Source organism: Armigeres subalbatus, chromosome 1, assembly GCF_024139115.2.
Source record: "Armigeres subalbatus isolate Guangzhou_Male chromosome 1, GZ_Asu_2, whole genome shotgun sequence".
In the NCBI taxonomy this organism is placed as follows: domain Eukaryota; kingdom Metazoa; phylum Arthropoda; class Insecta; order Diptera; family Culicidae; genus Armigeres; species Armigeres subalbatus.
The window spans coordinates 259532160-259559796 of record NC_085139.1 but is presented as its reverse complement, the minus strand read 5'-3'; the positions used below and the strand labels follow the sequence as shown (position 1 = coordinate 259559796).

Below are 27637 nucleotides of genomic sequence, written 5' to 3'. Positions count from 1 at the left end.
TTCTTCTCACTAATATGTTAAACTTATCCATATCCTTAACAAAGTAAAACATTTTGGTTCAATCATAAGTCTACAGAACATATGCCGTTCAATTCCAACAATCAAAAAAGTTAGTTTAAATACAAACTATTGTGTACGTTTTAGTTCACACTGTAACTTTAATTAATTTAAACTGCAAGCGAAAAATCAAATTCCAAAATTCAAAAATTTTAGCTCTATCTAACTACCAAATCACTTTCTGGTAATTTTTTTTTTTATATTCCTGCCTTTATCGCGTTCTATTTATTAGTCAATTTTCGTTGTTTCTCTGCGTCTATTTGAAACAAGTCAATTAATATTGAAAACCGCTTGCTTTGATCCCATTTAGTTTGATGCTGTGTTTGTGTTCGACACTCCATCCAATTGAAAACAAAGAGTGCACGTGATGCGTGAGCAATATTTACATCAACAAATATGTACAAATAAACCACATTTGGACATCTATCTATCCGCGAATGAACACCAAGCATACACACGTTTACACCCACACATGACAATGAAACGATTAGATCACAAAAAGGTCACTGCAGCTGCCGGAGCTGCGCCGCTTGACGCGTAGATTTCGCTTGAACTTCAAAAACGAAGTCAGCAACAGTTTGGTGCGGTTGGCGAACTTGTTGGCGGCGGTTCCGGTGGCCGAGCAGGACTTGTCGTCGATGAGGTTGAACCGCTTGACGTTGGGCTGTGGCGACCCGCGGTGCTGCTCGCGAGCTTCCTGCTGTTGCGCTCCGAGGTCCTCCTGCGTCTGGCCGTCGAAGGACAGGCGCTTCAGGAAGCGGGCGTTCGTACTGTTGAGGTTCTGCGTCGAGGTGCTGGGCAGCTCGTACCGTTTCCTGTGCAATAAGTTCATTTCGTTATCGGTGGATCTCTCGTCGTCACTCTCGGCGTCGTCATCGTCCGGGAAGTCGTGAACTTTTTTGCGAAGGCGCTTGTCTCCTACGTTGAAGTCGTCGTCGTCTTCGGAGCCAAACTTGCCGATACTGCTGCGCCGAACGATTCGTCGTATCCGGCTGGTGGCGTCTCTGGCAGGAAGTTCTCGCATCGACATGGCCATCTTGCGACCCTTGATGGGCGTTTTGACCGGAGGAACTATAGAACCGGCTATGCTGTTACGCTGCTTGTCCGAAAGCCGGTTGATTCGTTGAGGGTTCAGTTTCACTTGGGCCACGATGCCGACGAGCAGCTCGTCCACATTGTAGTCCATGCCACTGGAGGTTTCGATGAACTTGGCACCAATTTCTTTGGCAAGCCGCCGGGCGGCATGCGTAGGAACTTCACGCTGACGCTCGAGGTCAGTTTTGTTACCGACCAAAATGACTCCGCGGGTGAGCAACATTTCCGAATCCTTGAGGTAGTGTAGGATCTTTTCGGCCTTTTTCAATGATCCTCTGTCCACAACCGAGTAGACTACGACGAAGATGTCAATGTGGTACGTCGAGCAAAATGCTTCCTCCTGTCAAGCAAATAAGTTTTAGTTGGACACAACGATAATAATTGATGGTTAAGTGAAGAACTTACCGACATCTCGCACGCAGGGTGATCAATGATCTCCAGATCAGTCTCCTGTCCATCCAGCAGCACCGACACAGTTTTCTGACCATAATCGTCATCTGTAAGCAGCGGACCTTAGTTAACTAACTCATAATAGTTTCAGTTTTTTCTCATCAAACTTACCAAGACTTAAATCATAAGCGCAGATATACTCCGAGGTAGTGAACTGGTAGGTCAACGCCGTCTTACCCACCCCTGAAGCGCCCAACATGGCCACCTTGAAAGCCGGTATCTTTTCCTTCTCACCGCCTTCAAGATGATCCTCACTATTATCCCGTGAAGCCGAAGCCATATGAACGTCCTGCTTCTGCGAACCGCTGCTACCCTTGCGATCCTTGGTCCCACCGGAGCCGGCTGAGGTTACCGAGTTGATCGATCGTGATCGACGACTTCTGTAAGGAGGATATTGCACCGTTAGGATAGTTTATCAATTTCGATTTGATTCAGAGAACAGTACCGCATTGAATCACCAAGGTTGCAAATCCCGTGCGATGTAATGCTGAAACTCCGCAATCTGTAGTACTCCAGGTCCATATCGGCGCAGTGGATAGCCGATCGTCGTGTATCCGCCAATCGAGGCTGTAAGGAAAAACGAGAAGGGTTGTTTAAAGTTATTTTGAATTTCATAACTCGGTATTGAAAAATAATAAATTTATCGCAAATTTTAGATCCACCTCATTGAAATAATTAATGTAGTCACTATTTGTTCACAAATCGCATATGGAAATATTCATGAATAACGGCTGTGGATGTGAGTAGGAGGCTAAAAATCATTTTAAGTTTTATACCAAAGTATGTCAAAGTGCGCTGGGTGCACTAAATGATTTTCAAAAATTTACTAATTCGTTGTAATCCTTAAAGACTTTCTGGATCATTCTGAAATTTTAAAAGACATTGACATTTGATTTGGATTAGACTTGATAATTAGACAAGATATAGAATTTGGATTAGATTTGGATTGGATTGGGATTGAATTTCGATTGGTTTTAGAATAGATTGCTATTGCGATTGGATTTTGATGGGATTCGGAATAAATTAAGGTTGCATATGGGCTGAATTTGAACTGGATTTGGGTTGGTTTTGTATTGGATTTGAATTGGATTTGGACAGAATTTGAATCGAATTTGGATTGTGCTTGGAATGGATTTAGAATGGGATTGATTTGGAATTGAATTGGATTTTGATTGAAATTGGATTGAATTTGGATTGGATTTGGATTGAATTGAGATTGGATTGTATTTGAGATTTGAGCGCATTGAATTTAAATCGGATTAAATTTCGATTTGATTAAGGTCGGATCTGGATTGAAATTGGATTGGATATGGAATGGATTTGGATTGGATTTGATTAGATTTTGATTGGATTTGGATTGGATTGGGTTTGGGTTGGATTGGAGTTGGTTTGGATTTGGATTTGATTTGTTTGAAAGCGATTTCGATTGAATTTTAATCGGATTTGAAAGGAATTTGGATTGGATTAGAACTGGATTGGGATTGGACTGGATCGGATTTGGATTGGATTTGGATTGGATTTGCACAGAATTTGGATTTGCACAGAATTTGGATTTGGACTTGGATTGAATTTGGCTTGGATTTGGATTTGGAATGGATTTGGATAGAATTTGGATTGGGTTTGGATTGAGTTCAATTTGGATATGGATTGGACTTAGATTTTGATTGAATATGTATTTCATTTGGATAGGACTGGACTTGAGCCTGAGCCTGAGTTTTTGGATCCGGACTGGATCTGAACTGGATCTGGACTGACCTGACTAGACTTGTACTGGATCTGGACTGGATCTGGAACGAACCTGACTGACTTGGATTGAACCTGATTTGACTGGATTTGGACTGGATCTGACTGGATCTCGGACTGGATCTGACCTGACTGAGATCAGATCTGGACTGACTTGACTCTGGATCTGATTTAGACTGGACTTGGATTTGAACTTGGATTGACTGGATCTTGACTGGATCTGGACTTCGACTGGATTGGACTGGACTGGATTTGGACCTGACATGGATTTGGATCTCGGACTGACTGGATCTGGACTGGAAACTGAACTGGCGGATCTGGACTGGACCTGACTGGATCTGGACAGGGTCTGACTGGATCTGGACTGATTTAGACTGGATCTGGATCTGACTGACTGGGCACGGACTGGATCTGGTTCTGGACTGGATCGATCTGGACTGGATCTGACTGACTTGGACTGGATCTGGACTTGGATCTGACTTAGATCTGGGACTGGACCTGGACTGGACCTGGACTGGATCTGGACCTGGACTGACCTGGACTGACCTGGACTGACTCGACTGATCTTGACTGGATCTGGACTGCACCTGGACTGCACCTGACCTGGACTGACTGGATCTGGACTGGATCTGGACTGAACCTGGCCTGATCTGGACTGATCTGGACTGATCTTGAACCGCACCTGGACTGCACCTGGACTGGACTGATCTGGACTGACCTGGACTGCACCTGGACTGCATCTGGACTGACTGACCTGGACTGACCTGACTGACCTGGACTGGATCTGGCCTGACCTGACTGGACCTTGGACTTAATCGACTGACTGGACTGGATCCTGAACTGATCTGGACTGACCTGAACTGGATCTGGACTGACCTGAACCTGAACTGGATCTGAACTGGATCTGACCTGGATGGACCTGAACTGACCTGACTGGACCTGACTGGACCTGGACTGACTGGACTGACTGACTGACTTGGACTGGATCTGGACTGAACCTGGACTGATCTGGACTGACCTGGACTGATCTGGACTGGATCTGGACTGATCTGACTGGATCTGGACTGACTGACTGGATCTGGACTGGATCTGACTGGATCTGGACTGACCTGACTGGATCTGGACTGACCTGGACTGATCCTTGGACTGGATCTGACTGGACCTGGACTGACCTGGACTGATCTGGACTGACCTGACTGGATCTGGACTGGATCTGGACTGATCTGGACTGACCTGGACTGATCTGGCCTGACCTGGACTGATCTGGACTGGCCTGACTGGATCTGGACTGGATCTGGACTGGATACGGACTGCACCTGGACTGCACCTGCACCTGACTGGACTGGATCTGGACTGACCTGGACTGGCCTGGACTGATCTGAACCTGACTGATCTGGGCCTGATCTGACTGATCTGAACCTGATCTGAACTGGACCTGAACTGGACCTGGACTGATCTGGACTGACTGATCTGGACTGACCTGACTGGATCTGGACTGGATCTGGACTGACCTGGACTGGATCTGGACTGGACTGGATCTGACCTGACTGGATCTGACTGACCTGGACTGGATCCTGACTGGATCTGGACTGGATCTGACTGACTTGAACTGATCTGGACTGGATCTGACTGGATCTGACTGATCTGGACTGACCTGGACTGGATCTGGACTGACCTGGACTGACCTGACTGGATCTGGACCGATCTGACTGACTGGACTGGATCTGACTGGATCTGGACTGACCTGACTGGATCTGACTGACCTGGACTGGATCTGACTGACCTGGATCGACCTGGACTGGATCTGGACTGGATCTGGACTGATCTTGGACTGGATCTGGACTGATCTGACTGATCCTGACTGATCTTGACTGATCTGACTGATCTGGACTGACTGGACTGACCTGACTGGATCCTGGACTGATCTGACTGACTTGACTGGATCTGGACTCGACTGATCTGGACTGACTTGATCTGGACCTGACATGGATCTGGATCTGACTGACTGGACCTGGACTAGAACTGACTGGAGTGGATCTGGGGCCGATCTGGACTGATCTTGGACCGATCTGGACTGACCTGGACTGGATCTGGACTGGATCTGACTGGATCTGGATCGACTTGACTGGATCTGACTGGATCTGACTGGATCTGGACTGGATCTGGACTGAACCTGGACTGGATCTGGACTGGATCTGGCCTGACCTGACTGGATCTGGCCTGACTGGACTGGCCTGACTGGACCTGGACTGACATGGACTGCACCTGACTGCATCTGACTGACTGGATCTGGACTGGATCTGGACTGGCCTGACTGGATCTGAACCTGGACTGGATCTGGCCTGATCTGGACTGATCTGAACCTGACTGAACTGGACTGGATCTGAACTGACCTGACTGACCTGACTGGACTGGATCTGACTGGATCTGGACTGATCGGACTGGATCTTGGACTGGATCTGGACTGGATCTGGACTGGATCTTGGACTGGATCTGGACTGACCTGGACTGGACCTGACTGGATCTGGACTGACCTTGACTGATCTGGATCGATCTGGACTGACCTGACTGGATCTGGACTGGATCTGAACTGACCTTGACTGGATCTGACTGGATCTGACTGATCTGGACTGGATCTGGACTGATCTGGACTGGACTGGACTGGATCTGGACTGGATCTGACCGACCTGACCGACTGGATCTGGACTGGATTTGGACTGACCTGGACTGGACTGGACTGGATCTGGACTGGACCTGGACTGATCTGGACTGGATCTGGACTGACTTGGACTGACCTTGACCGACTTGGACTGACCTCGGACTGGATCTGGACCGATCTGGACTTGGATCTTGACTTGGACCGACTGACTGGATCTGACTGGATCTGACTTGATCTGGACTGGATCTGGACTGGATCTTGACTGGACTTGACTGACTGGATCTGACTGACTGACTGGATCTGACGGATGGACCTGGATCCGGACTGGACTGGATCGGATTAGAACTGACTGGAGTGGATCTGCTGGATCTTGACTGGATTTGGACTGGATCTGGACTGGATCTGGACAGGGCCTGACTGGATCTGACTGGATCTGGATCTGGACTGGACTGGGCAACGAACTGGACTTTGACTGGATCCGGGCCGGTTCTGACTGATCTGGACTGGATCTGAACCAGATCTGGACTGGATCTGGACTGGACCTAAAACCGACTTGAACCGATCTGGACTGGGCCTGACTGATCTGGACTGGACCTGACTGGATCTTGGACTGCACTGGGAACGCACCTGGACTTTTGACTGACTGGATCTGGACTGACTTGGACTGACCTGACTGACTCGACTGGATCTGGACTGATCTTGGTTTGACTGGATCTGGACTGACTTGACCGACCTGGACTGGATCTGGACCGATTGGACCGACTGGGACTGACTGGACTCTGGACTGACCTGACTGGATCTGGACCTGACTGACTCTAGATCTGGACTGGACCTTGGATCTGACCTGGACTTGATCTGACTGGCCTTGGACTGCATCTGGACTGGATGGATCTGATCTAGACTGGATCTGTACCTGGACTGGATCTGAAACTGGATCTGGATCTGGACTGGATCTGGACTAGATCTGGACTGATCTGGACTGGGGCCTGACTGATCTGGACTGGATCTGGACTGAACCTGGACTGATCTACCTGAACTGCATCCTGACTGGATCCTGACTGGATCTGGAGTGGATCTTGACTGACCTGGACAGGACCTGGACTGGGCTCGACTGGACCTGGACTGACCTGGACTGGATCTGACTGACCTGGATCTGAACTGACTTTAGACTGACCTGGACTGGACTGACTGGATCTGACTGACTCAGATGACTGGACCTGACTGGACCTGCTGTGATCTGGACCGATCGGATCTGACTGGACCTGGACTGACCTGACCGGATCTTGGACTGGATCTGACTTGGCCTGACCTGGACCGCACCTGGACTGGATGACTGGATCTGGCCTGACTCTGGACTGACCGACTGGATCTGGACTGACTCGATCTGGACTGGACTGGAACCGAACCTGACTGGATCTGGCCTGACTGGTCCAGATCTGACTGATCTGGACAGGATCTGGACTGGATCTGACTGACCGACTTAGACTGGATCTGGACTGACCTGACTGGACTGGATCTGACTGACCTGGACTGGATCTGGACCTGGACTGGAACCGAACTGACTGGATCTGGCCTGGATCTGGCCTAGATCTGGACTGGATCTGGACACGATCTGGACTGGACTGACTGACTTCGACTGACTGACTCTAGACTGGATCTGACTGACCTGGCCTGGATCTGGACTGGATCTGGACTGACCTGGACTGGATCTGGACTGCACCTGACTGGCTGTGACTGGACTCCAGACCGAACCTGACTGGATATGGATCTGGACTGGAAACTGAACTGACTGACCTGGACTGGACCTGGTCCTGATCTGGCTTAGACTTGACTGGACCTGGACAGGATCTGGAACCTCTGACTGACTGGACCAGACTGGATCTAGACTGGACCTGGACTGGATTTGACTGATCTGGATCGGATCTGACTGGATCTGGACTGACCTGGACTGATCTGGACTGATCTGGACTGATCTGGATCTGACTGATCTGGACTTGACCTGACTGGATCTGGACTGGATCTGGACTGACCTGGACTGATCTGACTGGACCGACTGGATCTGACCTGGACTGGATCTGGACTGGATTTGACTGACCTGGACCGACCTGACTGACTCTGGACTGGATCTGGACTGATCTGGACTGATTTGACCTGATCGGACTTGGATCTGGCCTGATTTGGCCTGACCTGGCCTGACTGGATCTGGACTGGCCTGACTTGAACTGACCTGAACTGACCTGGATCTGACTGGATCTGGACTGGATCTGGACTGAACCTGGACTGACTGGATCTGGACCTGGACTGGATCTGGACTGGGCCTGGATCTGAACTGACTTGAACTGATCTGGACTGACCTGAACTGGATCTCGACTGAACCTGACCTGACTTGACCTGGAGTGGATCTGGACTGGTTTTGACTGACCTGGATCTGACTGGATCTGGACTGATCTTGGCCTGACTGGATTTGGACTGACCTGACTGGGCCTGACCTGAACTGGATCTTGGACTGACCTGGACTCGACCTGACCCGATTGACATATCTGAACTGCATCCTGACTGGATCCGACTGACTCTGGAGTGGATCTTGACTGGATCTGAGACTCTGGACTGACCTGACTGGACTTGACTGGACGACTGACTGGACTGACCGATCTGGACTGAACTGGACTCAGATCTGATCTGACTGGATCTGGACTGGACCTTGGACTGGATCTGGACTGATCTTGGACTGACTTGACTGGATCGACTTGACTGGACCTGGACTGACTCTGGACTTGGACTGTGGATCTGGACTGACCTGGACTTGACTGACCTGGACTGATCTGGACTGGATCTGGACTGGACCTGACTGACTGGACTCACCTGACTGGACTGGATCTGGCCTGACCTGACTGACTTGACTGACCTGGATCTGACTGGAACTGAACCTGACTGACTCGATCTGGACTCCTGGATCTGGTCCAGACTCTGGACTGGACCGGATCGACTGGATCTGGACTGACTGACCGACCTGGACTGACCTGACTGACTCGACTGACTTAGACTGGATCTGACCTGACCTGACCGATCTGGACCGATCTGGACTGACTGACTGGACTGGATCTGACTGATCTGGAACTGAACCGAACTGGACTGGACCTGGCCTGGATTTAGACTGACTGGATCTGACCTGGACAATGGATCTGGGCCTGACTGGACCTGACTGACTTCGACTGACTGGATCTAGACTGACTCATCTGGACTGGATCTGGCCTGACCTGACTGAGGATCTGGACTGGATCTGGACCGAACCTTGACTGACTGATCTGGACTGATCAAACCGAACTGACTGGATCTGGACTGGATCTGGACTGACCTGACTGGAACCGAACCGACTGGACCTGGACTGGATCTAGACCTGACTGGACTGGACAGGATCTGGGAACCGACTTGGACTGACTCCAGACGACTTAGACTGGATCTGGACTGGATCTGGACTGGACTTGGACTGACCTGACTGGATCTGGACCTGACTGACCTGGATCTGGACTGGATCTGAACCTGACTGGACTGACTTGGACTGACTGGATCTGGACTGATCTGGACTGGATCTGGACTGACCTGGACTGACCTGGACTGGACCTGACTGGATCTGGACTGACTTGACCGACTCTGGACTGACCTGGACTGGATCTGGACTGACTGATCTGGACTGACTTGGACTGGATCTGGACCGACCTGGACTGGATCTGACTGACCTGACTGGACCTGACTGGATCTGGACTGACCTGACTGACTGGACTGATCTGGATTTGACTGGACCTGACTGGGACTGGACCTGACTGGATCTGGACTGGATCTGACTGACTGACCTGGACTCTGGACCTGGTCCGACTGACTCGACTGGGCCTGGACTGAACTGGATCTGAACTGACCTGACCGATCTGGACTGGATCTGGACTGAACCTGGACTGATCTGGACTGACTGGACTGACCTTGGATCTGGAACTGGACCTGAACTGGACTGGATCTGACCTGGATCTGAACTGGATCCTGACTGAACCTGACCTGGATCTGACCTGGAGTGGATCTGGACTGATCTGACTGACCTGGATCTGGACTGACCTGACTGACTTGGATCTGGACTGACTCCTGACTGGATCTGACTGGGACTGATCTGACCTGACCTGGACTGACCTGGATCTGACCTGGATCTGGACTGATCTGGACCGATCTGGACTGACCTGGACTGATCTGGACTGACGATCTGGGCCTTCATTCTTCACTCCAAGACTTTGCCTGACTTGTACTCAGCCGGACAAGATCTGGAAAAGATCTTGAACTGAACTCGACAGGATCTGGCCTGGATCTGGACTGAACTGACCTGGACTGGATCTGGACTGGATCTGACTGGATCTTGACTGACCTGGACTGGACCTGGACTGACCTGGACTGGATCTGACTGATCTGGATCTGACTGGATCTTGGACTGAACCTGGACTGACCTGGACCTGGACTGGATCGACTTGAACTGGATCCTGACTGAACCTGACTGACCTGGACTGGATCTGGACTGGATCTGACCTGACTGGACTGACTGGATCTGGACTGGATCTGGACTGTATCTGACACCGATCTTGGACTGACCTGATCTGACTGAACTGGATCTGACTGACTGGACCTGGACTGACTTGGACTGACTCTGGACTGGATCGGACTGACCTGGACTGGACTCGATCTGGACTGGATCTGACTGGATCTGGACTGACCTGGACTGGATCTTGACTGGACTTGACCTGATCTGACTGATTTGACCTGGATCTGGACTGATCTGGTACTGATCTGGACTGGACCTGGACTGGATCTGATTGGATCTGAACTGATCTGACTGGACTGATCTGGACTCCTGACTGGATCTTTGGACTGGATCTGGACTGGACTCTGACTGACTTGACTGGATCTGGACTGGATCTGGAATGGATCTTAACCGGATCTCGACTGGATCTTGACTGGATCTGGAGTGGACCTGAACTGTACTGGATCTGATCTTGGATCAAATTTGGCTTTGGGGTTGAATTTTGACTGAACCTGGACTGGATTTGAAATGATCTGGACTGGATCTGGACTGTATTCACCTGGCCTGGATTTGGATTGGATTTGGATTGGATTTGGATTGGATTTGGATTGGATTTGGATTGGATTTGGATTGGATTTGAATTGGATTTGGATTGGATTTAGATTGCATTTGGATTGGATTCGGATTTGGATTTTTCCATGATTGGAATTGATTTAGATGGAATTGGATTTTGATTGAATTTGGATTGGATTAGGATTGAATTTGGATTGGATTTGGATAGGATTTGGATTGGATTTGAATTATATTTGGATTGAATTGAATTGAATTTGAAAAGGATTTTGATTAGATTTGGATAGGATTTGGATTGGATTTGAGTTTTGTTTCAATGAGGATTTTGTTTGGATTTGTATTTCAGTTGGATAGGATTTGAAAAAGATTTGAATTAATTTTAGATTGGATTTGGTTTGTATTTGGATTGGATTTGGATTTGGATTGGATTTAGATTGGATTTGGATTGGATTTGGATTGGATTGGATTTGGATTGGATTGGATTTGGATTGGATTTGGTTTGGATTTGGATTGGATTTGGAATGGACCTGGATTGGATTCGGATTAGATTTGGATTGGATATGGATTGGATCGGGATTGAATTTGGGTTGTATTTGGATTCATGTATGATATGGATTGGATTTGAATTGGGTCTGGAATGGATTTAGATGGAATTGGATTTTGATTGGATTGGGATTGGATTTGGATTAAATTTGGATTTGGATTAAATTTGGTTTGAATTTGGATTGGATTTGGATTGGATCTGGAATGGATTTGGATTGGATTTGGATTGGATTTTGATTGGATTTGGATTGGATTTGTTTTGGATTTGGATTGGATTTGGATTGGATTTGGATTGGATTTGAATTGAATTTGAATTGGATTTGAATTGGATTGGATTTGGATTGGAATTGGATTGGATTTGAATTGGATTTGGATTGGATTTGGATTGGATTGGATTTGAATTGGATTGGATTTGGATTGGATTTGGATTGGATTTGGATTGGATTTTTATTAGATTTGGATTTGGATTGGATTTGGATTGGAATTGGATATGATTTGGATTGGATTTGGATTGAATTTGGATTGGATTTGGATTAGATTTGGATTGGATTTGGATTGAATTGGTTTGGATTTGGATGTTCCATTAATGTGCATGGTTACAATCCATTGGTAACAAGATGAAAGCGCCATTAGCTATTTGTCGTTGATTGGATTATTTATTGCTTTATGGCGCTTGGGTTCTCGGAGGGTGGCATAATCCTTTATCAACGAGTAAAACAAACTGCTGACTATTATATCTGTAGTGCCTATTTTTCATTATGTTCAAACTTTCTAATAGATCCGTTAATTTTCATTAAAGCTCAGCAATGAAGCTACGACAAGATCCTATTTGTTGTGCACCTCGATCCCTAAATGGGTTAAGTTTCCTCGCCTTAGCGAGTGAATTCGTATTATTTACTGTAAAGTAGGTCTACGGTTATGATCAAAGTTTGGGCAGATTAATGCGCAGGATTAACCGTACAGATGAATCATATCCTAAACACCAACTTGACTCAAATTCTCGCTCCTTGTCGTCTTGTCCACCGATAAAATGTACACACAAACGCGACGTCCTATTGCCATCGAAGGGGACAAGATTGGCCCGGTCGGTTGTGGCGTCGAATAAAACTGTAATGAAGTCATTTTTCACAGACATAAAAGAAGAAAACGCCTGTACCAGCACCGCAGAGCAACAATGAAATAACGTCAAAGCGAATGCCAGAGCATCAGTGGGTATGAAACGGGCTTTGTCAGCGGAATTATAACTTTCCTTTGTCGCTGAACCGCACACCCACAAGTACCGGAATCCATCCCCCCTATTAGCCTGGCTCGGAAAAGTTGGCTTGCCTCCGTTCGGGAATAATATTTAACGATATACTGCAAGCAACCGACGACGACAAACAGCAGCATACGAACGAATAAAAAGGAAATAAATCATTCTGTTCTGGGTTCTTGAGCGTTCAATCCGTGGTATTGTTCGCCGGGTATGGTATTTGAATCGTCGTCTCCGTTTTGGTGGAACGTCTCCGAGTGGCGGGACGTATGGTCTCAAATGCATCAAATGCACCAAAACTCCCAAAAAATAAGAAGATGCGTGTAGAATTCTCTGTGTTTTTGTTTTTGATTTAATGTTGTTTAACCTTAGTTTTCGTTAAATTGAGCTGCAATAGTCTGATTGAGAAAGTTTCTACTATTTTCACTGAAATTCAATGCTTCGCAGTTGTTCTTATCTTCTCTGAAGATTAATTATTCCGTTTGCCTCACAAAATGTTTTCTGCGATCAATTGTTTTGCAATGTCACTTAATTTTGAGCCATTTTGTGTAACTAGAATCACAAACTAGAATGCAAGAGGAAGACTTCCATAAGAAATAGGTTGTTGTCACCATTGAAAATTGTAGTACGATGCAAAAATGATGAATTTTGTATCTGAGCTCAGAAACATTTCGATCACTGAGTTCATATTTTGAACAGCTCGTCAAAAAGCTCGCATTTCGGACCATCCTCTCCTACACGACAGTAGGCAGTTATGCATTCCGCTGGGAGTAATCTTGAGCTCTTCTTCAGTTGGGCCACGACGACGATTATTTTCAATTTGTTCTTCAAGCTTATGAAGAGTTCTTAGGCATGGTACGTGGGGCCTTTGACGAAGTTATCGTTTTCCTTTGCCTCGGGCAATTCCTTATGCTTTACATAAAATAAAATATTCCAGGGAAAAAATCAATACTGAAACGGTCCAGATGCTCAACCCACATTTTTATTGATTTACAGGTATACAATGAATAGATTTTTATTACAGATTATTGGCTCAAGAATAAGCCTTATGCATGTTATGAATATGTTTTTGAAACTTTTTAAAATGCTTCCTTTAATTAGCTGATTGTCCAAAAAATACGGAAATAATTCACGTTTAAGCAATTCAGTTATTCAAATACATTATCCAAATCCACATTACAATAAAATTTAAATTTCAAACGTAACAAAATCAAACGCAATCACAACTGCTGAAACCAAATCTCGAGGTGTGTGACCTATAATTCTCCATTTGTACAAAACCGAAAAAGTTTCATAATTTCAAAAAAATTCAAATGGAAATTCCGAAGAGTTTTTTGTAAAAATTCCTGATTGAAAACCTTTAAAACTTCCCATCCCGTTTATACTCCAAAGAACTTTTCGTGAAAATTTCGGTTTTTTATCTCGAAAATTCGATGAAATATCCCGTTGAATAATCATTCGTTGAAATTCCAAGAATTTCCTTCTAAATTCCAAAAGTTTTCCTGTCGAAATTCCGAGTAAACTTCCGGGAAAATTTAGAATTATTCCATTAGGTAATTTTAATTACAAGCAGATATTCCGAAATATTTCCCGTGGAATTTTAGAATTGTTTCTCAAAATTACATACCAAAAAATTTCCGAATAATTTTCCGTAGAAACTATGGAGAATTTTCAGTTAAAATTTTGTTGAATTTCTAGGTTTTGGTGGCGAATTCAAATAATTTCACGTGGATGTTTTCAGCAATTTCTCTTGAAGTTCCTTAGATTTTTCATTCATAATTTCAAAGAATTTGTTGTCTCGTTTGCGTCCACTTCACAAAAAAGTACTGTATCCGAGTAGAAGCGACTACCTCGATACCATACTCTTTTATGAAGTAGCCTTGCCTTGTAGAATGCTTTCGGCCCTGTAGAATACTTTCGGCATAACATACTTAGGTATTTCAATACCAAACGAATAATAGTATTAATAGTATTGTGCATATTTATGTTTGGTATTATTTTTTGGTATTTTACCTCTTATGAAAGGCTGGTTCATAACAGAGTATGGTATCAATAACAGAATGAGGTATTATTGAGGTAATTTCTCCTGCTCGGGTATAGATCGTTAATTCGGCTACACTCGCCTCCATAGCTTGTCTAAGGAATCTGTAGTGGAATACTATGCAGATCTGTGTGCCGTTTGAAATTTTACCGGCGGTGGAGTGATAGATCATTTTCAGCCAGCAGCGGCGGGAACGCGGCGGCGTTGAGTAGACCTGTACGAATTTCAAATGTCAAAAAATCTCCAAAATATCTCAACGAATTCCTCAGGATTTTTTTCCACTAGTTCGATGGCAAGGTCATTAAGAAATTCTTCTGGACATTCCTTGAGATATTTCTTCGGAAGAATCTCCAGGAATTCCGGAAGTTCTTACAGAATTTCGTACAGAAGTTCCGCCAGGATTTCGTTTGAAGATTCCTCCAAAATTAAGTCCGTAAGCCCCTCTAGGATTTCATCTTGAAGCTCATCCAGGATTTCGTCCGGAAGTTCATCCAGGAACTTCTCCAGAATATCGCCCAGAAGTTCCTCCAGGATTTCGTAAGAAAGTTTCTCCAGGATTTCGTCCGAAGGTTCCTCAAGGATTTCGTCCGGAAGTTCTCCAGAATTTTGGTCGGAAGTTGTTGTGGATTTCCCGACTAGGTAGAGCAAGGTGGAAACTACCAATAGATGGAACGATCACAAACACTGTGGGCTATGAGCACCAACAAAACACAAAGCGAATATTTCAGTTTAAACGTAGCTTATATTCATTTTCATCGTGGCCTATTCTCACTCCTGACCTCAAGACCTATCCTCTATTCTATGGCTCGAGGCCCATACAATCGTTTTCTTAAACTAATGGTAGGTACTCACGGTACCGCTCCGCGGAGCCAACGACACACCGCTTGCCACTGAGCCGTTCATGTTGTTTGGTTCCGCCACCAGGCAGACTCTGGACGCAGCGACCACCCACCGACGATCACTCGATAGCCGCATCGAGGCAAACACCACACTTCCGATGTCTCACTTCTTGGTGTCCGTCGGCTTTCACTGCGATGCTATGCCGTCCGTCCGTCCCAACGCGGATCACCGCTCACAATCGTTCTAACACCACGAACACACGCTGATAATCGGTTGTTTTTGACTCACCAATCCACGCACCACGGCAGGCTTGCGCCTCAAAGCAACACCCAGTCACGGTACGGTAACAAGAAGCAAGAATGTATAAAACAAAAAGACCCTGCAATGTACATGTGCCCTTTAGTCGGAGATGTTAACTGGAGTTCGTATTTTTCACTCACCCTTAGCGGGGTCTTCTATTGTCCGGTTGAACGATCTTTCTGGGCGATTCACTTCTCCACCGTTACCGAAAAGCAGAGATGCTGTGGAATGATGCACAAATTGCGATTACTGTACCCACAAGTCTCAATTTCACCTCACCTTGCTGATTTGCTGCGATAGCCCGCTTCGAGAGGGTGTTTCACTTTCCACGACGTTCCCTGTACGACGGTCTCGGGCGAGCGTTTTACTGCGAACAATGCATGGTTAGAGCTGACAATCGGCCGCCATCTTATTAATAGACTCACCGTGCTGGGTTCTTCCTTTTCTCCAGATTTAATTATGCCGCCAGAGCAGCCGTGCAAACGTATTGTCAGTGCTGTGACACGACGAGGTTCACGAATGTTTCTTAATTGAAATCAGGCCAAATCCGTTGCCTCTAATTTCACCAAACTGTGCACTTCTAACGCGGACTTAGTTTTGTCGCACTGGGTTTGTGTGCAGTCCGCTCTGCGGTCTGGCTGACACTGCGCGTGGGATGGTGATGTCGTTCGCTTCTCTGTCGCGCATATGTGTGTGTGTGTTGATGAGAGATTAGTGGTTGGTAGCGCGATTGCCGATAAGTGAGAATTGCGTGAGTTATTTCTTCTCTTCTGTCCGTTAGACGTTGATCCCATGGTGGTTTCTTGTGCATCGTTTCGACGCCATGCGTGTGTGTGTCCGATCGCAACCTCTGCAGTTTCCAATCGTCGCGTTGTACCGTGGCGTGGATGTATTTTTGTTGCACAGCCTATTTACTGCTGATGGAATACCACCGCACTGATGGTCTTCGTACGTCATTTTCCAATCGTCGCGTTGTACCGTGGCGTGGATGTATTTTTGTTGCACAGCCTATTTACTGCTGATGGAATACCACCGCACTGATGGTCTTCGCCGGTAAACGGGAGGAATTGGCAAACTTGCACAGGGGTGCTCAAGCAGTGGCTTGCGAGTCGTGTGACTAATTTAGCTTTTCACTTTTGACGTAGAACTACGTCTGTCTTTTCTATATTGGGGTACACTTTACGATTGCAAAAAATCAAAAAACGTCACGAAAATATGATAGATTTTGATCGTTAATAGCTCAGCCGTTTTTCGATGGATTTTCAATTTTCTTGGACCATTGGATCAAGGATGAGTCAACGCTTTATTCCCGATGTACCCGATGAAGTAGTTTTTTAGCGGTTCTTTTTACACGATTCGCTTTTTATGCTATTTTTTCATTCGAATTTCAAAATTTCCGCGGTTTATTCAGTTCATATTTTGAGACTTACGCGGTTTTTTACGTTGTTTTAATTTACGCGGCCCATATCTTCCGCGTAAAAACCTACTCCAGTGCGTTACAATATATATGTATGATTGTTATTTACTATTGAAAACTTGCTAACAGTTCAGCAATCGGTTTTCGGTAAATCAGTCAATCTCATAAGTGCATCGCAAGCTTTTTCTTCCATAGCACTACATTCCAACTGGAACTTTGCCTGCTTTTCAACTTAGTAATCTATTAGCAATTCTTTAATTATTAATTGAAAGCTTTCTATGCCCGCCATTGCATTAGTATGTATCTTGTGTGGCAAATGCAATGGATACACTATAAAAACCCACCCACCCAAAAACATCCTAGACGGGATCAAGAATCGATCTCGTCATTTCCGGTTTCTGAGCCTTTGTTCACAAGGCTAACTCGAGACCTCAAGCCAGCATAGAAGACAAATTAATGCAACTTACAAGGCTTTTAGCTAAGGTGCAGTTCGTTTCTGCTAACTGTAGCTCCTAAGCTGCTCAGAAGGAGATACTTTGAGAAGGAGATTTGTCGAGCATAGGGTCGCTTATTCAGTAAGCATCATTTCATTCCTGGTTTTGCCAATCACTTACCTTTTGTAGGAGCGGATGTTTGATAATTAATTCGAAATTCAAGGTATAGAAGAACTCTGAAGTAGACTATCGAGAACGAGGCTTGGATACCACTTTAGGTACAAATGCGATAAAAGAGTGTATATAAATAATTAGGGAGTGCTTGCTCTAAATAATCCTAACCACCACATTAGGTTTACATTATACTCATTTTATTTGCCCCATTAAGAGCATTAAGACAGAGAGAGACGTTTACATGAGTGTACTTGCGGAATTTGTGTGTTGACGGTCCAATCCGTCGGCCGCCATGTTTTGGCTCGATATCTGCTTCGCACTCCGTAACTGGCTGGGAAACCCTAGAGCCGAGCTTATTGGATGAACTTGACTCGAGGCGGCTTGGTGACAACGTCTTCGGGGTTCTACGACGGGCAAAGGCTTTCGTGCATGCACTCGGATACCGATGGTGACGGTTCGCTAGGTGGAGCTAAGGTCCTCCAGCGGGGCTCGTGCCGGTCGCTGACGGATGCAGCGGATGTCGATCAAGCGGGATGGTGTGCGCGTGGAAAGGCTATGGCCCTCCAGCGGGGCTCGTGCAAAATTAGATTCACTTTAAACAGCGCGCACTACTATTTTCTACGGTAGTCGCACGTCAAAGAAGAGAGATCTGAACCTTGAAATCTGGTTTTATATATTTTCTCCTCCAAATTAGAAAAGACAACGAAATGTCAAAGTTTGATATGCTAGCTTTCGTCGAAGTTGGTAGCCCTTCCGCGCAGGGTATCCATTCGCGAAGTCGAAGCAAATTCTGCTTTTCCCTCCTATGGGAAATCCCATTGCTATCTGTCAGAGTTTGAGTGAAACATGGCCGCCATCCCCTCCTCTCTGTTGCTCTACTGTAAAAACCCATAAAGAACTGTCATTGTTTGTGTGAAGAATTTTGCTTCGACTTCGCGAATTAGGACAAATAAGCTAAACATAACGGGTTGTGATCTGTGCTCAAACTACAGTTAATAGGCAATGGCAATTATTGGATTAAAATCAACACTGTTTTAAGTAAACAACTAGCTCAAATCTTTTCGGTGAACCGCTGTGATACGCCCCCAGTAAGGCGGTTCAATGAGTATTGGAAGGGTAAGGCGTAGGTGCTTACTGGTGGGGGGGGACTTACGACATTAGGAATCTTGTGGAGGAGCCTACAAGCTAAGAATTGGAGCCAACGGTTACATAACTAACGAAAGCTTGGGGCGTTTGACGGCAGCTTCTCGCTTACGTCTATTGCGTCGATGCCAGTAAAGGAACTCGGAAGGGCCCTCCTTAGCCGTGCGGTAAGACGCGCGGCTACAAAGCAACTGTGGAAGTGCTTAATGAACACTAAGCGACAAGGCGGCTCTGTCCCAGTGTGGGGATGTAATGCCAATAGAGAAGAAGAAAAAGTAGAAGAAGAAGAAGAGGGACTTGGAATCTTCTTCACTTAACAAAGAAGTTCAATCGGATGTTTGGTATTGTGTTTTGATGTTATGTAGGAAAATAAGTTCAAAAGTAGCATTAATCAATGCTTCGAATCGAGATACAGTTATCGAACGATTCTTACTCTCTAGCGAGTTTTTATCAATTGATAATTTGGATATTTTTTTGTTGGCTTGGCTATGCATATACAGCACATGTTTCGAAATGGACAAATTGATATGAAATTTGCAAAAAAGAGAGCTAACCGCGGTGGAGGTTGGTACTCGGATTCTGATGGCTTTTCCGCAAACGTGACCTTTAAGTGGTCTTGTTGTGTAGGGGTTATCACGCCTATCTAGAGCAGCGGTTCTCAACCTTTTTCATGAGAGGTACCCCTTCGAGCTTTTCCATTATTTGAGGTACACCTTTGTTTATTGCTGTAAATGCAAATAAGCTTAACTTATAAGATTTATAATAGATGGACGTTTTCAGGAATATAGGGTCTCAAAAAAAAATTCTAAATTTTCATTTTCCATGAAACTTCCCAATTCAAATTACGTTCATACAGCTTCCTACAGAACTTTTTTTTGACTATTGAAGACTTCCGGGCCTCTTGAAAGTAGCTATTCTACGCTTCTTAAAAAACGTAGCTTCTTTAAAAAAAGAAGCGTAGCTCTTAAAAAAGGCGGTTTCGAGTAGGGAGCCTCTTGAAAGGAGCCTTCATGGCATCTTGAAAGGAGGCTTCCGGGCCTCTTGAAAGGAGGCTTCCGGGCCTCTTGAAAGGAGGAATTCGGGCCTCTTGAAAGGAGGCTTCCGGGCCTCTTGACAGGAGGCTTTCGGGCTTCTTGAAAGGACGCTTCCGGGCCTCTTGAAAGGAGGCTTGCAGGCCTCTTGAAATGAGGCTCCCGGGCCTCTTGAAAGGAGGCTTCCGGGCCTCTTGAAAGGAGGCTTCCGCGCCTCTTGAAAGGAGGCTTCCGGGCCTCTTGAAAGGAGGCTTCCGGGCCTCTTGAAAGGAGGCTTCCGGGCATCTTGAAAAGAGGCTTCCGGGCATCTTGAAAGGACGCTTCCGAACCTCTTGAAAGGAGGCTTCCGGGCCTCTTGAAAAGATGCTTTCGGGCCTCTTGAAAGGAGGCTTCCGGGCCTCTTGAAAGGAGGCTTCCGGGCCTCTTGAAAGGAGGCCTCCTGGCCTCTTGAAAGGAGGCTTCCTGGCCTCTTGAAGGGAGGCTTCCGGGACTTTTGGAAGGAGGATTCCGGGCCTCTTGAAAGGAGGATTCCGGGCCTCTTGAAAGGAGGCTTCCAGGCCTCTTGAAAGGAGGCGTCCGGGCCTCTTGAAAGGAGGCTTGTGGGCATTTTGGAAGGAGGCTTCCAGGCCTCTTGAAAGGAGGCTTCCGGACCTCTTGAAAGGACGCTTCTGGGCCTCTTGCAATGACGCTTCCGGGCCTTTTGGAAGGAGGATTCCGGGCCTCTCGAAAGGAGGATTCCGGGCCTCTTGAAAGGAGGCTTCCGGGCCTCTTGAAAGGACGCTTCTGGGCCTCTTGAAAGGAGGCTTCCGGGCCTCTTGAAAGGAGGCTTCCGGGCCTCTTGGAAGGAGGCTTCCGGGCCTCTTGAAAGGACGCTTCTGGGCATCTTGAAAGGAGGTTTCCGGGCCTCTTGAAAGGAGGCTTCCGGGCCTCTTGGAAGGAGGCTTCCGGGCCTCTTGAAAGGACGCTTCTGGGCTTCTTGAAAGGAGGCTTCCGGGCCTCTTGAAATGAGGCTTCCGCGCCTCTTGAAAGGAGGCTTCCGGGCCTCTTGAAAGGAGGCTTCCGGGTCTTTTGGAAGGAGGATTCCGGGCCTCTTGAAAGGAGGATTCCGGGTCTCTTGAAAGGAGGCTTCTGGGCCTCTTGATAGGAGGCTTCGGGCCTCTTGAAAGGACGCTTCTGGGCATCTTGAAAGGAGGTTTCGGGCCCCCTGAAAGGATGCTTCCGAGCCTCTTGGAAGGAGGCTTCCGGGCCTCTTGAAAGGAGGCTTCCGGGCTTCTTGAAAGGAGGCTTCCGGGCCTCTTGAAATGAGGCTTCTGGGCCTCTTGAAAGGAGGCTTCCGGGCCTCTTGAAAGGAGGCTTCCGGGCCTCTTGAAAGGAGGCTTCCGGGCCTCTTGAAAGGAGGCTTCCGGGCCTCTTGAAAGGAGGCTTCCGGGCCTCTTGAAAGGAGGCTTCCGGGCCTCTTGAAAGGAGGCTTCCGGGCCTCTTGAAAGGAGGCTTCCGGGCCTCTTGAAAGGAGGCTTCCGGGCCTCTGGAAGGGAGGCTTCCGGGCCTCTTGAAAGGTAAAAATAATACAAATCTTTCCGATTTCAATACAACAATTGTATTGAACCCTTCCGGAATTGTATATGCCAAATTATTATACAGTTTCTGTAAGGTTCCTTTGAAGAACTGTATTAAAATCTTCCATCCGCTGATTGGGTGTAGGAGCCTTCCGACCCTCTTGAAAAGACCCTTCCGAAGCTTTTAAAAGAAGGAGAAAAAAAAAGTTTAAAGAAAAAGCCTAAAAGAAGGCTTCCGGACCTATTGAAAGGAGGCTTTCAGGCTTTCCGAGTCTTTTAAAAGCAGGCTTTGAAGCCTGTTGAAAGGAGCCTTTGGAGCCTCTTGAAAAGAGCTTCCCGAGGGTTTTAAAAGAAGGAGAAAAGAAAAAAAGAAAGTTAAAAGAAAAAGCTTGAAAGAAGGCTTCCGGGCCTCTTGAAAGAAAGTTTCCGAACCTCTTAAAATAAGGATTTCGGGTCACTTGAAAGGAGCCTTCCAGGTTTTGATTAAAATTGTAATTCATCCGCCATTACGCATTTTCGTCCGAGGTACCCCCTGGGCCCAGCGAAGGTACCCCCAGGGGTACATGTACCCCAGGTTGAGAACCGCTGATCTAGAGAGTAGGAGGTTGAGGGTTCGAGTCCCTCCAAGACACGTGCAAATTTCATATCAATTTGTCCATTTCGAAACATGTGCTGTGCTTATGCACAGCCAAGATGTTTAACAAAAAAATGGTTTTCGTACGGCCGAGTTGCCGAATAATATGCAATTAATTTGGATATGTCATCGCTTGAGAGTGTTTTTCATCCTCGATTATTTGAAAAATTTATTTTCATCATCATTTTCAAATAATATTACATTACATACACTAAGGTTCGTAATGCTAACTCAATCTCAGGAGCACAGGATAAACAACGAAAACAGATTCATTCTGGGTTAGTTGCTTTGGTCTCATCGAACAGAAAAAGAAAAGTATAAAACGAAAATATGTATATTATACAGCTACTTAGTTCTACGTCACCTTTGCGTACAACCCGATTGGGCTGCACCTTTGAGTTTTTCAAGTTGTGCTTAACATAATAATCTAACCCAAATATCGCTACGTACCACAAAACATATTTAAACGTAACAAAGTTTCTCTACGTTTTCATCCGGAAGTTCCTCCACTCCGGAATTTCATCAAAAAAATTCTCATGAAATTCCTCCCGGATTTCGGGAGAAAGTTCCTTCATGATGTCATCCGGAAGTTCCTCCAGGATTTCGTCCGGAAACTCCTTCATTACTTCGTCCGGAAGATCCTCCAGAATTTCGTCAGGAAGTTTCTCCAGTATTTCGTCCGAAGGTTCCTCCAGAATTTCGTCTGGAGGTTCCTCCAGAATTTCGTCTGGAGGTTCCTCCAGAATTTCGTCCGGAAATTCCTCCGAATGTTCATCCAGGAATTCCTTCGGAAGTTCCTCCAGGAATTCCTTCGGAAGTTTCTCCAGGATTTCGTGTGGAAGTTTCTCGAGAATGTCATCTGGAAATTCCTTCAAGATTTCGTCCGGAAGTTCTTCCAGGATTTCATCCAGAGGTTCCTCCAGGATGTCGTCGATTTCGTCTGGAAGTTCGTTCAGGATTTCGTTCAGAAGCTCTTCCAGGTGTTCATTGGGAAGTTCCTCCAGGATTCCGTCCGGAAGTTACTCCCCACTCCAAAAAAATTGTTAATGTTACAAGTGACGTTATGGAAAAAACTGACACAATAACGCAAGACGTAATAGGAATTGAGATGTATTTTTCAGTCAATTCGGATGCACATGAAAATTTCAGTCCAATCGCCACAGTTTCAATGAAAAATGAACTGAAATTTACATCCATCGAACCCAAAGCACAGCAACCGGTGTGATGAACATATGAAATGACAGCACACGCACTCAACACCTAAGCAGCCGATGGGTTGATGCAATGAACGGAGCATACGTGGAAGAATGTAGAACTTGTTTCACTTTGATCTCTGCTTCTTCATGAAGAGGCGATGGCTGGGTGGTAGCGTGAGTGGCGAACACGCAGCGAACCAATGTTCGATTCCCGTCTGGTGCTTTATCATTTTTGTTTCAATAATACAGCCGTGTAAATTTAAAAGTGAACCTAGTTTCACATTTATCATGACACAACTTCGCATCAATAATGATGCTCGTGGGTGTCGGTCTCGAAACATCTAAAATTACATGGCTTTTTCGAAGTGTGCAGCATTTCGTTCCTTCAAGATTTCGTCTGGAAGTCCCTCCAGGATTTCTTCCGGAGCTTACTTCGGAATTCCGTATGCAAGCTCTTCCAGCATTTCGTCCGGATGTCCCTCCAGGAATTCCTTCAGAAGTTCATTCAGGAATTCGTCTAGAGGCTCCTCCAGGATTTCGTCCGGAAGATCCTCCAGGATTTCGTCCGGAGTTTCCTCCAGGATTTCGTCCAGAGGTTCCTTCAGGATTTTGTATGTCGTCTGGAAGTTCCATAAGAATTTGGTCCGGAAATTCCTCCAGTATTTCGTCCGGAGACTCCTCCAGGATTTCGTCCGGGTGTTCCTCCAGGTTTTCGCCTGGAAGTCTTTCCAGGATTTCGACCGGAAGTTCCTCCAGGATTTCGTCCGGAAGTTCCTCTAAGATTTCGTCCGGGTGTTCTTCCAGCTGGAAGTCTGGAAGTCTCTCCAGGATTTCAAGCGGAAGTTCCTTCAGGATGTCGTCTGGAAATTCCTCCCACATTTCTCCCGGAGTTCCTCCAGAATGTCGTACAGAAGTTCCTCCAGGATTTTGTCTGGAAGTTCCTCTAGAATTTCGTATAGTAGTTCCTCCAGGATTTCGTCTGGAAGTTTCTCCAGGTTCTCGTCCGGAAGTTTCTTCAGGATTTTGTCTGGATGTTCCTCGAGGAATTAATTTGGAAGTTCCTCTAGGATTTCGTTCGGAAGTTCCTCCAGCATTTCGTCCGGAGTTTCTCCAAGATTTCATCCGGAAGTTTCTCCAGGATTTCGTCCGAAAGTTCCGGCAGGATTTCGTACGGAAGTTCCTCCAGGAATTTCTCCGGAAAATTTTCGGGAAGTTCCTCTATGATAGCGGCTCTCAACCTTTTTCTTGGGAGGTACCCCTTCGCACTTTTGAATTAAATGAGGTACTCCCTATTTTTGGCTGTAAATGAAAATAAGTGTAACTCATATGAAAAATATAATATATGAAAAATGGAACTGTAAATTAACGGAATATATGACTCTCCATAAAGTTGGCTGCAATTTTCATTATTCCGAGCGCTTAAAGAGAGGCTTCCGAGCCTCTTGAACGGCAGCTTTTGAGCCACTTCGAAGCAGGCTTCTAAGTAAGGGTAAGCGATAAGACACTTTTTGTCAACGAAACGAAATTTGAAATGTCTATGTTTATTCGAAATGATACGAAACGAAATATAGATTTACTTTCGAGACTTCGAAACGATACGAAATCAAGGTTCATTTAATACGGAATTTTACGAAACGAAACGAAATTTTATTTTTTTTCTTCAGCGGAATTTTTATTGAATTGATTTTACATTATGTACGCAATTCTGATTTCATTTTTTAAAGTCAAATAACTGCTTTGCTACCAATAGAGTTATAGTAACAGAAGAAGCAGTCTGTGATACATAATCTCGTTCCCGTTTATAACCAATTTGCGAAAAGGCAATACCCCAGCATCAGTGCCGCTTTCAAAGGAATTCATCGTGGAGTGTGTGCATCCGAATCTGATCAATTTTATATCAGTTCAGCATTATATCAGTAAGTATAAAAACATATAGAAATTGTTAGATTTTTTAATATTCTGTTTCAAATTCAGTATAAACCTTATTTCACTTAAGAATTATGTGATTATGCTGAAGCATACTTCATATTGACTTATGCGTGGTTTAATAGTATTGAGCTAACTCTAACCCAGAAAATGAAAGCATTAATTTTATTTTTTATCTAGTGGGATACTCATTTTATATTTCAGATATATTTATGTATTTCAGATTGTATTTCAGAAATGTGATTGCAAAGTTCTTACGGCAGCAGTTTGTCCGGCGTTAAGAAAAAAAAGCTAGTATTTTTTAGCGGAATTTTGGTATTTTCACGAAACGAAATCAAGAAATCAAATTTTGCTATGCTCACATTCCGCGGAATTTCGTTTCGAACCACCTGAAACGAAATTTTTCGAAATACCGCATATGCTTACTTAAGCATCTTGAAATGACGCCTCTAAGCCTTTTGAGGCTTTCGGTCCTGAAAGCAGAATTTCGGGCCTCTTGAAAAGAAGCTTTCGGGCCTTTTGAAAGGAGACTTTCGGGCTTTTTGAATGGAGGCTTTCGGGCCTCTTAAAAAGAGGCTTTCGGGGCTCTTGAAAGAAGGCTTCCGGACAACTTGAAATGAGGTTTTAGAGCTTCTTGAAAGTAGGCTTACCAACCTCTTGAAATAAGGTTTCCGAACCTCTTAAAAGGAGGCTACCGGGCCTCTTGAAAGGAGACTTCCGGGTCTCTTGAAAGGAGGCTTCCGTGCCTTTTGAAGGGACGCTTCCGGGCTTCTTGAAAGGAGGCTTCCGGGCCTCTTGAAAGGAGGCTTTCGGGTCTCTTGAAGGGAGACTTTCGCGCCTCTTGAACAGAGGCTACCGGCCTTTGGAACAGAGGCTACCGGCCTCATAAAAGGAGGCTTCCGGGCCTCTTGAAAGGGGACTTTCGGGCCTCTTGAAAGGAGATTTTCGGGTCTTTTGAAAGGAAACTTTCGGGCCTCTTGAATGGAGGCTTTCGGGCTTCTTGAAAAGAGGCTTTTGGGTCTCTTGAAAGAAAGCTTCCGGGCAACTTGAAAAGAAATTTCCGAGCTTCTTGAAAGTAGGCTTACCCGTTTCTTGAAAGAAGGTTTCCGAACCTCTTGAAAGAAGGTTTCTGAACCTCTTCCGGAGGCTTCCGGGCCTCTTGAAAGGAGGCTTTCGGGCTTTTTGAAGGGAGGCTTCCGGGCCTCTTGAAAGGAGGCTTTCGGGCTTTTTGAAGGGAGACTTTCGGGCCTCTTGAACAAAAGCTTCCGGCCTCTTGAAAGGAGGCTTCCGGGCCTCTTGCAAGGGGGCTTCCGTGCCTCTTAGAAGCAGGAGTCCGAATCACTTGAAAAGAGGTCTTCCTGAAAAGAGAAGGCTTCCGGGTCTCTTGAAAGTAGGCTACCGGGCCTCTTGAAAGGAGGCTTCCGGGTTTCTTGAAAGGAGGCTTCCGGGCCTCTTGAAAGGAGGCTTCCGGGCCTCTTGAAAGTAGGATTCCGGGCCTCTTGAAAGTAGGCTTCCGGGCCTCTTGAAAGAAGGCTTCCGGGTCTCTTGAAAGGAGGCTTCCGGGCCTCTCGAAAGAAGGCTTCGAGGCCTCTTGAAAGAAGGCTTCCGGATCTCTTGATAAGAGGGTTTCGGGTCTCTTGAAAGGAGGCTTTCAGGCCTTTTGAAAAGAGGCTTCTGGGCCTCTTGAAAGCAGGCTTCCGGGTCTTTCGAAAGCAGGCTTCTGGGCTTCTTGAGTGTAGGTTTCCAAATCACTTGTAAAGATGTTCCCTAGCTTCTTGAAAGTAAACTTACCAGCGTCTTGAAAGGAGGCTTCCGGACCTCTTGAAAGAAGGCTTCCGGGCCTCTTGAAAGGAGGCTTCCGGGCCTCTTGAAAGGAGGCTTCCGGGCCTCTTGAAAGGAGGCTTCCGGGCCTCTTGAAAGGAGGCTTCCGGGCCTCTTGAAAGAAGGCTTCCGGGCCTCTTGAAAGGAGGCTTCCGGGCCTCTTAAAAGGATCCTCCGGGCCTCTTGAAAGGAGGCCTCCA

At 46.1% G+C, this 27637-nt stretch overlaps 1 protein-coding gene across 1 annotated transcript in view; it reads right to left on the bottom strand.

Annotated features, from left to right (window-relative positions):
- Window positions 1–1047: 1047 nt before the first annotated feature.
- The window catches only part of LOC134207015 (homeobox protein prospero-like), a 419304-nt gene continuing 392714 nt past the window's right edge, over window positions 1048–27637 (bottom strand). Inside the window, 5 exon segments of the mRNA XM_062682756.1 lie at window positions 1048–1341; window positions 1343–1492; window positions 1558–1649; window positions 1714–1982; window positions 2048–2169. Coding sequence (XP_062538740.1) covers window positions 1195–1341; window positions 1343–1492; window positions 1558–1649; window positions 1714–1982; window positions 2048–2169 — 780 coding nt within the window. The 3' untranslated portion in view covers window positions 1048–1194.